General features: G+C 39.6%; 1 protein-coding gene across 1 annotated transcript in view; it reads left to right on the forward strand.

Annotated features, from left to right (window-relative positions):
- The first annotated feature begins 977 nt into the window (after positions 1–977).
- Positions 978–13,017, forward strand: part of hs3st1 (heparan sulfate (glucosamine) 3-O-sulfotransferase 1) — a 12,972-nt gene continuing 932 nt past the window's right edge. Inside the window, exons 1-3 of the mRNA XM_067458149.1 lie at positions 978–1,149; positions 5,935–6,388; positions 11,951–13,017. The exon at positions 11,951–13,017 is cut by the window's right edge and continues 932 nt beyond it. Coding sequence (XP_067314250.1) covers positions 1,133–1,149; positions 5,935–6,388; positions 11,951–12,397 — 918 coding nt within the window. The 5' untranslated portion in view covers positions 978–1,132 and the 3' untranslated portion in view covers positions 12,398–13,017. The remainder of the gene's footprint in view (positions 1,150–5,934; positions 6,389–11,950) is intronic.

Below are 13,017 nucleotides of genomic sequence, written 5' to 3' on the forward strand. Positions count from 1 at the left end.
CCTCATAAACCATACAACACCTAAAGGACAAAAGTTAAATACAACAACAAACTAAATATGACACAATAATATAACCAGAAACAGACACAACCGCAGCCTGCACACAATCACACGTACAGCTGAAGGTGTCTGTGATATATATCATTCAAAATCATCAAGTGTATTATAGTGCCTATAGTTTCTGTTTCTGTTATAGTGCCTAAATTCCAGGTTGAAGGGCATTTAATGGAAGGCAATTTGACCAAATTCAGATTTTACAGCAGGCATTGTAAAAATAATGTTTTTTTTTTCAGATACTCGAAGATCATGACCCGCAGAAACAGATCTAAACTCAATCTGATATGATTCATAAAGCAGAGTGTGTGCCGGATATGAGTGTGATGTTCAGTGACCTACCCACAGGTGTGTGTGTGTGTGTGTGTGTGTGTGTGTGTGTGTGTGTGTGTGTGTGTGTGTGTGTGTGTGTGTGTGTGTGTGTGTGTGTTGATCATTCACAGCTTTATGGTTAGGAGCACTAAAAACAGCGCTTGAGAGCATTTCATTCTCGTTTACACAACCCAATAAATGTGTGTGTCCTGTTACTCACTGCAGGAAGTGAGGTGTGTTTGTGGCATCAGGTTGATCAATGATGTTTGCTAAAGGACCTGATCTGACATTAATCACTGCGGATGTGTGAAACAATGTTCAGACATTTCATAAAATTTTTTTTTTTTTTTGGCATGCTAAAATCTTCTAAATATGGTTATAGGACGTGAAGTAATTAAAACATAATACACATTAACACAGCTGCTTTGACATGTGAATTATATCAATATATAAATAAAGCTGACTTGATAACAGCTGTGATGAAAATTAAAATTCATGTTTTCGAGCAGCGCTGACGTCACCAGAACGGGGCGGGGCTACTGCGGTGACGTCAGCGCGGGGCGCGGCGCTTTATGTGAAGATTTGTACAGGACTTTCAGAGTGCGCGTGCACGTGAGCTCGCTCGTAAAAAACTTTCACTGTTGTCTGTTGTGATTGTGTGTGTGTGCATGTGAGAGAAAGAGAGTTAGTGTGTGTATGTGTGTGTGTGTGTGTGTGTGAGATATTCTCCGGCTGGGTGATTTATCTTCTTAAAAAGCTTCTCGTCATGGAACCGATCGGCAGGTAAGACTGTCACTCACCTATTGATTATGATTATCATAACTCGCGATATTATATTTAATGATCTTTAATCGAGCGATGTCCTTGTCGTATAACTTTAATATAATCAGAAGCAGTTTAGATCAAAGTTACAGCTCGGCTCAAGAATGCCTCAGAAAATAAAGACTGTCCAAGAGTTTCATCTGTCAGATCGCATATAAAGTTTAATAAAAAGCGAATGTCAACTCATAATTGTGTTAATGCGTTTTCTGAAGACATGCATAAATACTAGTGATGAAAGCCAAACTATGCCTTCACTGCAAAAATGCTCTTCTTACTCAGTATTTTTGTCTTGTTTCTAGTCCAAACATCTAAACATTATTAAAACAAGAAGTATTACTAGAATTTACTGGGAAAAAGTATATAACTGGGAAAAAAATAACTCAAAATGAAGAGAGTTTTTGCTTAAAATAAGATAAATAATCTGCCAATGGGGTGAGAAAAATAATCTTGTTTTCTGTTTGAATTAAGATTATTTTTCTCACCCCATTGGCAGATTATTTATCTTATTTTAAGCAAAAACTCTCTTCATTTTGAGTTATTTTTCCCAAAACAAGCTTCTCTTGTAAATGTTTCTTAATGTAAGAATTTTTAGATATTTTGACTAGAAACAAGACAAAAATACTGAGTAAGAAAAGCATTTTTTGCAGTGTATGATGAATATTACGGAGTAAACCACTATAAAAGTTTCCACCTGCGATCTGGAGCCGGATTACAGCGGTGTAAAGATGACTTTATAAAGACGGCAGCTTCATTATTTTATTCTCACACAGAGATTGGCAGATCTATTAGTGAAATCTGTTGACTTTATCAATCTGTGTGTCATTATATGCCAACGGTGAGCGCTCAAACATGGGGGATAAGCTCTTCTCGTGGTGTTTTTCCCCAAGTTTGCATTCCTGTAACTCTAAAAGTATTAAAGATATCTTAATATCCTTCTGGATTCTGGTTCTTAACGAACATTTCTCATGGTATCTTCATTTTAAAGGCCCAATATGGTTCAGTTCCAGAGATATGGAGATCTTAATGTGGCTCCAAGAGTAAATTGTTGAATTTTTCACATTTTCAGTTGTCAAAAACCAAATGTGGTTTACTTTGCAGCTGATACTCATTGCATTAAAAGAGGAATGTCAGAAGAATAATTAATATTGAAATCTATCTTGTTTCCCTTTATCAAAAGAATTGCAACTCTCTGGGAACTGGAAAAAGTTACATTGAAATACATGAACTGGCTCCCAAAAGTGTATTTTTAATCTATATCTGAATCGGTTTCAGGGATATTTGGGATTTTGTTCATTTTAACAGCTGAACCACCAAGAGTTCAAATATACATTATCATAACTGCATTATTCACATCCCTATATCTCTGGAACTGAACTATATTTGCCTTGAAAATAAAGAGTTAAAAACATTTTATTAAGAACCAGAATCCAGAAGGATATTAAGATATCATTAATACTTCTTGAGTTACAGGCACACACACTTTGGAAAAGGGATATTTATGGCCCTCAGACAGGAACTGTATGTTCTATGCACTTGAGCTGATAGAAAAACACGATAAATCTCCAGCTTTAACGTTACTTATTCTTCAGATATTCCTCTTGGAAAGAAAAAAGTATCAGCTGTATCCAAATTGGACCTTTAAAATGGAGAAACCAAAATAAATGTTTAACCAGAATCAGAAATGGGGAAAGGTACGTTTTGTGTTTTGTTTTTGCCTCCAAATTTTGAATACCTGTAACTCAAAAAGTAATTGTGATATCTCAATATGCTTTGATAATCTTGTTCTTAATAAACTTTTCTTTTGGTTTCCTCATTTTAAATGCCCTAAATGGTTCATTCCCAGAGATATGGAGATCTCAATGCGGCTCCATGAGTTAAATGGTCAAATGGACACATTTTCAGTGGCCAGAAATCACACGTGGGTCACTTTCACACACTAATCCATTTAGATTCTGGTTCTTAACTAACTTGTATTTTGGTTTATTCCCGTGCTGTTATTGGCTATTTAGCTGTGTATCTCTTTTATTTCACTGTTGTATTTCAGAAATGTACCTCAACTTGGCCATTGCAGTGTCTTTGGTGCTGAAATATTGGTAAAATTGGTGTTTAATGCAGTTGTTTTGATAGAAAGCACATTTCTAGTTTAAACTTTATTTGCTCTTCAGACAATCCTCTTTAAATACAGGAAGTTTCAACTGTTGGATACTTTGGTTCTCGACCAACAATCTGCACTTAGAGCCGCATTGAGATCTCCATATCTCTGGAACTGAACCATATTGGGCCTTTAAAATGAAGATACCATGAGAAAAGTTTGTTAAGAACCAGAATCCAGAAGGATATTAAGATATCTTTAATACTTTTAGAGTTACAGAAATGCAAACTTGGGGAAAAACAGCACGAGAAGAGCTTATCCCCCATGTTTGAGCTCTCACCGTTGGCATATAATGACACACAGATTGATAAAGTCAACAGATTTCCCTAATAGATCTGCCAATCTCTGTGTGAGAATAAAATAATGAAGCTGCCATCTTTATAAAGTCATCTTTACACCGCTATAATCCGGCTCCAGATCTCAAGTGAAAAAGAAAAAGAGCTTCATGCATTCCTTTTTTTATCAACACTTGAACATGGGTAAGTTTCATAAAAGAGAACTAAAAAGAAGACCAATAGGTGTCACTGTTACGAAACTGATGTGGCGTAGTCAGACTGAGATGGCAATGACACGCAAAGTTTGGTGTCGATATGTCAAAGCATTGCAGAGATACAGCCTCAAGAGTCATTTTTGCATCATGGCTCAACTCTGTTGCAGTGGTTTATGAAAACTTTTTTGTTTATAAACATGAAATCCATAACTATGTGTCGGCATTGTCTGAAGACGATACGGTTCAATGTTGGTGAAAATCGGACAAACGGTCTAGGATGAGTTTGAAAAAGTAGGTTTTTAACAAATAACAAGATGGAGGACAGATAGGTTTGCAAAATATGGCAAAATTGGTATCCATGTTCTCGGCGTGAGCCATTGAATGTACTATGACCACTTTCATTACAATGGGTTAATTTAATCAAAAGTTATTCGCATTTCTATACATTTTATTACAACTTTTGACCACAAGGTGGCGCTGCCCCAAAACTTTTTGAGTATCTTCAGGACATGGAGCGGAAGACACATACCGAGTTCAGTAACGATATGCTAATGTATTCGTAAATTATAGCATTAGCATTTTAAACCATAATACTGCATTGAAGTCAATGGGAATTTAATGTTTTGTTTTATTATAGCGCCACCAAGAGGCACAATCCCACCAATTATTTTATGTGTCCTCATAGTGAGCCCATACATATGTGTGTCAAATTTGGTGAAAATATCTCATTTTGTTTTGGAGTTATAGACATTTATATGAAAAAACACGTAAAAAATGACCGACACATGACTTTGATGGGATTTTACTACCCCTTACTATCAATATTTGGAGATTTGAAAATATTCTCCACTAGGTGACGCTGTTTTAAATCTGCCGTAAAAAATGTTTTAAATTGCCTTAAGTGTGTTTTCACAAACGTTATGTAAAATGTTTTTGCGCGTCTATCGAAAACGATTTGACGAATCAACATGATTTGCAAGATTTTTTGTCGCCGTGGTCTGAAGATGATCTGGTTCAATTTTTGTGCAAATTGGATGAACCGCCTAGGACGAGTTTGCAAAAGTAGGTTTTTCGGTTAATTGAAAATGGCGGGAAAATTTGCATACCGGAAAATGACATCATAGGCTGCAATCGAATCGGCTTGAGCCAAGGAATCAGAATTTTGTTTCTAGCCCTTAGGAGTCAAAAGTTATCAGCATAAACATGAGTGAAACTTTGGACAGGTGGTGGCGCTAGAGGGATTGAGTTAGAGACACCAAATTTACTATAGTGACAGCTCAGACTGGCCTCTATGAGTGTGCCAAATTTCCCAACTTTTTACCATACGGTTCTATGGGCTGCCATAGACTCCTATGGCGGAAGAAGAAGAATAGGAACACTAACAACAGGTTTCAATAGTTTGCGTCGCCCCTTCGGTGCTTGGCAACTAATAATAATAATGAGTTTATAAAGTAGTCCATCAGCGAATGAACATGTTCTAATCTTTGAGTCTTGACTGACAGATTTCACGATATGAGTCTATCGTATGCATTAATGTTGTTGATGTGTAAACATGCTGTGTTTGTGTTTCTCCTCAGAGGTGTGTGTGTGTGTGTGTGTGTGTGTGTGTGTGTGTGTGTGTGTGTGTGTGTCTGTGTGTGTGTGTGTGTGCTGTCAGCACTGCACAAAAATGCTTTTCTTACTTAGTATTTTTGTCTTGTTTTTAGTCAAAATACCAAAAAATTCTTACATTAAGAAACATTTACTACACAAGTAAAAAGTAATTGTCTTGTTTTGGGGAAAAATAACTTTTTTTTGCTTAAAATAAGATAAATAATCTGCCAATGGGGTGAGAAGAATAATCTTGTTTTCTGTTTGAATTAAGATTATTTTTCTCACCCCATTGGCAGATTATTTATCTTATTTTAAGCAAAAAAAAGTTATTTTTCCCCAAAACAAGACAATTACTTTTGCTTGTCTAGTAAATGCATCTTAATTTAAGAATTTTTAGATATTTGTACTGGAAACAAGACAAAGTTACTGAGTAAGAAGAGCATTTTTGCAGTGTAAGACATGAGGGTCTATCGTATGCATTAATGTGTTGTGTTTGTGTTTCTCCTCAGAGGTGTGTGTGTGTGTGTGCTGTCAGGATAAAGTCTGGTGAGGTCGATCCAATGGCTGCCGTTATCTTTGCTCTGCTCTGCGTTTTCCCACCGGTCGTCCCGCGCCCCGCCTCCGTGACCTCTGACCCCTCGCCCCGCCTCCCTGACGTCATCATCATCGGCGTGAGGAAGGGCGGGACTCGAGCGCTGCTGGAGATGCTGAAGCTCCACAGCCAGGTAATGGCGGCTCAGAGCGAGGTCCACTTCTTCGACTGGGACAGCCATTACCAGCGCGGCGCGGATTGGTACGCGTCCCAGATGCCGTCTGCGCGGCCGGGTCAGCTGACGGTGGAGAAGACTCCGGCCTACTTCAGCTCCAGGCGGGTTCCGGAGCGCATCCGCCAGACCACACCTGAGGCCAAACTGCTGCTGATCGTCCGAGAGCCCACGGAGCGCCTGCTGTCCGATTACACACAGGTACGCACGCGATATATATCACGGGTAATGCGATGTATATCACGGGTAATGCGATGTATATCACGGGTAATGCGATGGATATCACGGGTAATGCGATGCATATCACGGGTAATGCGATGCATATCACGGGTAATGCGATGCATATCACGGGTAATGCGATGCATATCACGGGTAATGCGATGCATATCACGGGTAATGCGATGCATATCACGGGTAATGCGATGCATATCACGGGTAATGCGATAAATATCACGGCAATGCGATGTATATCACGGGTAATGCGATGTATATCACGGCAATGCGATGTATATCACGGCAATGCGATAAATATCAGAGCTATGCGATATATCACGGGTAATGCGATGCATATCACGGGTAATGCGATGTATATCACGGCAATGCGATGTATATCACGGCAATGCGATAAATATCAGAGCTATGCGATATATCACGGGTAATGCGATGTATATCACGGGTAATGCGATGCATATCACGGGTAATGCGATGCATATCACGGGTAATGCGATGCATATCACGGGTAATGCGATATATCACGGGTAATGCGATGTATATCACGGGTAATGCGACATATATCACGGGTAATGCGATGTATATCACGGGTAATGCGATGTATATCACGGGTAATGCGATAAATATCACGGGTAATGCGATGTATATCACGGGTAATGCGATGTATATCACGGGTAATGCGATGTATATCACGGGTAATGCGATAAATATCACGGGTAATGCGATAAATATCACGGGTAATGCGATGTATATCACGGGTAATGCGATGTATATCACGGGTAATGCGATGTATATCACGGGTAATGCGATGTATATCACGGGTAATGCGATGTATATCACGGGTAATGCGATGTATATCACGGGTAATGCGATGTATATCACGGGTAATGCGATGTATATCACGGGTAATGCGATGTATATCACGGGTAATGCGATGTATATCACGGGTAATGCGATGTATATCACGGGTAATGCGATGTATATCACGGGTAATGCGATGTATATCACGGGTAATGTGATATATCACGGGTAATGCGATATATCACGGGTAATGCGATGTATATCACGGGTAATGCGACGTATATCACGGGTAATGCGATGTATATCACGGGTAATGCGATGTATATCACGGGTAATGCGATATATCACGGCAATGCGATATATCACGGCAATGCGATATATCACGGGTAATGCGATATATATCACAGGTAATGCAATGTATATCACGGCAATGCGATAAATATCACAGTTATGCGATATATCACGGGTAATGCGATGTATATCACGGGTAATGCGATGTATATCACGGGTAATGCGATGTATATCACGGGTAATGCGATGTATATCACGGGTAATGCGATGTATATCACGGGTAATGCGATGTATATCACGGGTAATGCGATGTATATCACGGGTAATGCGATGTATATCACGGGTAATGCGATGTATATCACGGGTAATGCGATAAATATCACAGTTATGCAATATATCACGGGTAATGCGATATATCACGGGTAATGCGATATATCACGGGTAATGCGATGTATATCACGGGTAATGCGATGTATATCACGGGTAATGCGATGTATATCACGGGTAATGCGATGTATATCACGGGTAATGCGATGTATATCACTGGTAACGCGATGTATATCACGGGTAATGCGATGTATATCACGGGTAATGCGATGTATATCACGGGTAATGCGATGTATATCACGGGTAATGCGATGTATATCACGGGTAATGCGATGTATATCACGGGTAATGCGATGTATATCACGGGTAATGCGATGTATATCACGGGTAATGCGATGTATATCACGGGTAATGCGATTTATATCACGGGTAATGCTATTTATATCACAGGTAATACGATATATCAAGGTAATGCGATATATCACGGCAATGCAATAAATATCACAGTTATGCGATAAATTTCACAGTTGTGCGATATATCACGGGTAATGCGATATATCACGGGTAATGCGATATATCACGGGTAATGCAATATATCACGGGTAATACGATATATCACGGGTAATGCAATATATCACGGGTAATGCAATATATCACGGGTAATGCGACATATATCACGGGTAATGCGATATATCACGGGTAATGCGATGTATCACGGGTAATGCGACATATATCACGGGTAATGCGATGTATATCACGGGTAATGCGATGTATATCACGGGTAATGCGATTTATATCACGGGTAATGCTATTTATATCACAGGTAATACGATATATCAAGGTAATGCGATATATCACGGCAATGCAATAAATATCACAGTTATGCGATAAATTTCACAGTTGTGCGATATATCACGGGTAATGCGATATATCACGGGTAATGCGATATATCACGGGTAATGTGATATATCACGGGTAATGCAATATATCACGGGTAATACGATATATCACGGGTAATGCAATATATCACGGGTAATGCAATATATCACGGGTAATGCAATATATCACGGGTAATGCAATATATCACGGGTAATGCGATGTATCACGGGTAATGCAATATATATCACGGGTAATGCGACATATATCACGGGTAATGCGATATATCACGGGTAATGCGACATATATCACGGGTAATGCGATATATCACGGGTAATGCGATGTATCACGGGTAATGCGATGTATCACGGGTAATGCGATATATCACGGGTAATGCGATATATCACGGGTAATGCAATATATATCACGGGTAATGCGACATATATCACGGGTAATGCGACGTATATCACGGGTAATGCGATGTATATCTCGGGTAATGCGATATATCACGGGTAATGCGATGTATATCACGGGTAATGCGATGTATATCACGGGTAATGCGATATATCACGGGTAATGCGACATATATCACGGGTAATGCGATATATCACGGGTAATGCGATATATATCACAGGTAATGCGATATATCACGGGTAATGCGATGTATATCACGGGTAATGCAATGTATATCACGGGTAATGCGACGTATATCACGGGTAATGCGACGTATATCACGGGTAATGCGACGTATATCACGGGTAATGCGACATATATCACGGGTAATGCAATATATCACGGGTAATGCGACATATATCACGGGTAATGCGATATATCACGGGTAATGCGATATATCACGGGTAATGCGACATATATCACGGGTAATGCGACATATATCACGGGTAATGCGACATATATCACGGGTAATGCGACATATATCACGGGTAATGCGACGTATATCACGGGTAATGCGACGTATATCACGGGTAATGCGATGTATATCACGGGTAATGCGATGTATATCACGGGTAATGCGATGTATATCACGGGTAATGCGATGTATATCACGGGTAATGCAGATAAACAAACGACACTGGAGGATAGCAAAAACGGCTCTCACGGACACACGTCATGTTCAGGTTGTGCAGGAGACTTTTCTACCCTTCCCACAGATAAAACATGTCAACAGTCATGGTTGAGGTTTATAATCCGATACCACAACAATTTAATTCAAGATCGTTCGTTTGTTCGTCCCATTTCAAGCCAGCTTCGCTCAGCGTCTTAACCTGAAGAAAGTGCCGACTGTATTCCTGCAAGCAGTGAGTAATTTATCCACTTATTGACTGTTTAAACCATTTCTGATTAAACTGAAAGTTTCTTAGAGAGACCGCATTATCTAGATAACGCAAGATGCTAGTACAGTAACAATAGGAAACTCCAAGTACCATACCAAACTAAACAGTGTGTCTAATGACAAAGGGGAATATTATTACAAAATACAACCGTAGATACTTTGCTTAGATCGTTCACTCGATCCTTCTAGCAAACGTCACCTTCTCCACCATATAAGTTAAAACGACAGTCATTTGACAAGCATCTGTCACTATCTCTGACTTTAAGACTTCTTAAGAGATCGACAGGTCAGGGAATCATTCAAACCTCTCATTAATCTCATTTAGACATTTACAGCGCACACACACAGCCTAACATAAGATCGAATATCACAAAATCTCCAGCTTTCGCTTCAACCAATGACATTTAGATCTCATAATATTTGCAGGCGTACTATTGCACTATTTACATTCGCGTTAGACACAACCGACTGTGTTTATGTGAATACTCACTAAAGACGGACATTTGTACATAATTCTGTGTGTTTGACTGGTTAAGGAAACGTAATGTGCGAGCTCTAAGTGACAGGCGTGTGTGTGTGTGTGTGTGTGTGTGTGTGTCGTTGTTATGAGCTCATATCTTCTGTAACTGTTATTACGAAATGCCATAAAATCGCTTGCATGTTCAAATGATTTCCATTCTCCATCCCGAGACGAGCGTGAAATGTTGAATCGGATTATGCAGATTGCTTTAGTGTAGTGCGACGTCTTTTGAAACCAGAAGCAATTTGCTAATTTTGAGAGATTTTAGCTGAAATTATTTCCCACAAGAAAGTTTTCAAACGACTGATTTGATGTGATAAGCTTTGCTGATTAATGTACTAATAAACATTTGTGGTAATTTCCCACTTTATAAACTCAAAACTTGCATAATTGTACTCATTTGCGTGCAATATACCCGCGCTAATATCAGACCATGTGGTATCGGTTTAATATCGGTACTTCGGTATTAGATTGTGGTACCGTACCGAAGCCAAATTTGTGGTATCGAGCCACCGCTACATCACAGTCACTGCGTAACGTTAGCCTACATTGTGAATAACGTTATATAAACATGCATCGTTGACGACAAAAGACAAGTCTAAAATGTAGACTGAACGACACAATGCAGATTACTTGTTTATTGGTGTTTTCAGATCGTCCGTGCGCGAGAGAGAGCTTGCTTGCATATGGTTGCCAGATTCTTTTCACTGAAAAGCTCTGAAATCTGGCAACCGCACGAACACGAGCTCTTTCTCTCTCTGATGATCTGAAAACGCCAATAAACAAGTAATCTGCATTTGATCAATCTCCATTTGAGATGTTCTGCTTAAAGTGTCGTTCAGTCTGTCTGTGTTCTGTCAGGACTCACGAGCCGCTTCGCTGAACAGCTGTGAGCTGCTGAAATAAGCCAATCAGAGCAGAGCTCAACATTAATATTCATGACTCTTCCAAATAAGGCAAACACAGAGCATTACATCATAGGGGCAGTTTATAGGGTTGTAAATGGAGCTGTAAAACTGCATCTGGACAATGTTTGCCCTTAAATAAGCCACACACCCTCTGATATCAGAGAACAATTCAACAGATTGATTCAGATCATTCTAGAGCAGCTTTAAGAGAGTTTTATCTTAAAATAAGCAAAATAATCTTTTTTTTTTCTGTTTGAATTAAGATTATTTTGCTTAACCCCATTGGCAGATTATTTTACTTTATTTCATCTGACAGAATCTTGATGTAAGAATTTTTTGATATTTGGACTGAAAACAAGACAAAATTACTAAATAAGAAGAGCATTTTTTGCAGTGTGTTGACTCCTGTGTGAACTCAAACATGTATAATTACATTTTCCCCAATTATACTCCCGCAGGTCTTCCACAATCGTCTGGAGAAGCACAAGCCCCAGCAAACTCTGGAGACGCTGCTAATGCGGGACGGAGAGCTCAACCTGGACTACAAGGCCCTGAACCGCAGCCTGTACCACGAGCATTTGCGGCACTGGCTCAGTGTGTTCCCGCGGAGCCGCATGCATCTGGTGGATGGGGACGCGCTCATACGAGACCCTCTGCCGGAGATGAAGAAGGTGGAGGAGTTCCTTCAGCTGGAGCCGCAGATCAACGCTGACAACTTCTACTTCAACCAGACCAAAGGCTTCCACTGCCTGCGACAGCGCGGCCGCGAGCGATGCCTGCACGCGTCTAAAGGCCGAAAACATCCTAATGTGGCACCCGAGATCCTAAACAAACTCTACGAATACTTCCGCGAACCCAACCAGAAGTTCTTCCAGCTGGCCGGACAGACATTCGACTGGAAGTGAGGGATGGATGAGCTCCTGAAATACTGGATCATCAGCTCACTGCAAAAAAAATGCTCTTCTTGTTTAGTATTTTTTTCTTGTATTCAGTCCAAATATCTAACAATTCTTAAATCAAGAGGCATTTACTAGATCAGTCAAATGACATAAGATATTTTTGGTTGTTTTATGGGGGAAAATACCAAATGAGCAAAGTTTTTGCTTAAAACAGGGACGGAAAACAAGAAACAAGATTATTTTTCTCACCCCAGCAAAAACTCACTTCATTTAGATTTTATTTTCAACAAAGCATGAAAAAATATCTTGCGTCGTTTTACTGATCTAGTAAATGCATCTTGATTTAAGAATTGTTAGATATTTAGACTGAAAACAAGACAAAGTTACTGAGAAGAGCATTATTTGCGGTGTAACGCCGGGGCTCTGTGTTTGCGGGTCGAGCTCCACGTGTCTGATGTGAAGAACACGCGGTTATATTTTCACGAACGGTTATGAAGTTTTTGAATCGTTCGCTGCACATGATGTTCTTCCAGCAGAAATATCTAAAGAAGAATGACTGAAAAGATTAAAGAGATAGTTCACCCAAAAATGAGAATTACCCCATGATTTACTCACCCTAACACTGC

Source organism: Pseudorasbora parva, chromosome 11 (assembly GCF_024679245.1).
Source record: "Pseudorasbora parva isolate DD20220531a chromosome 11, ASM2467924v1, whole genome shotgun sequence".
Taxonomy (NCBI): domain Eukaryota; kingdom Metazoa; phylum Chordata; class Actinopteri; order Cypriniformes; family Gobionidae; genus Pseudorasbora; species Pseudorasbora parva.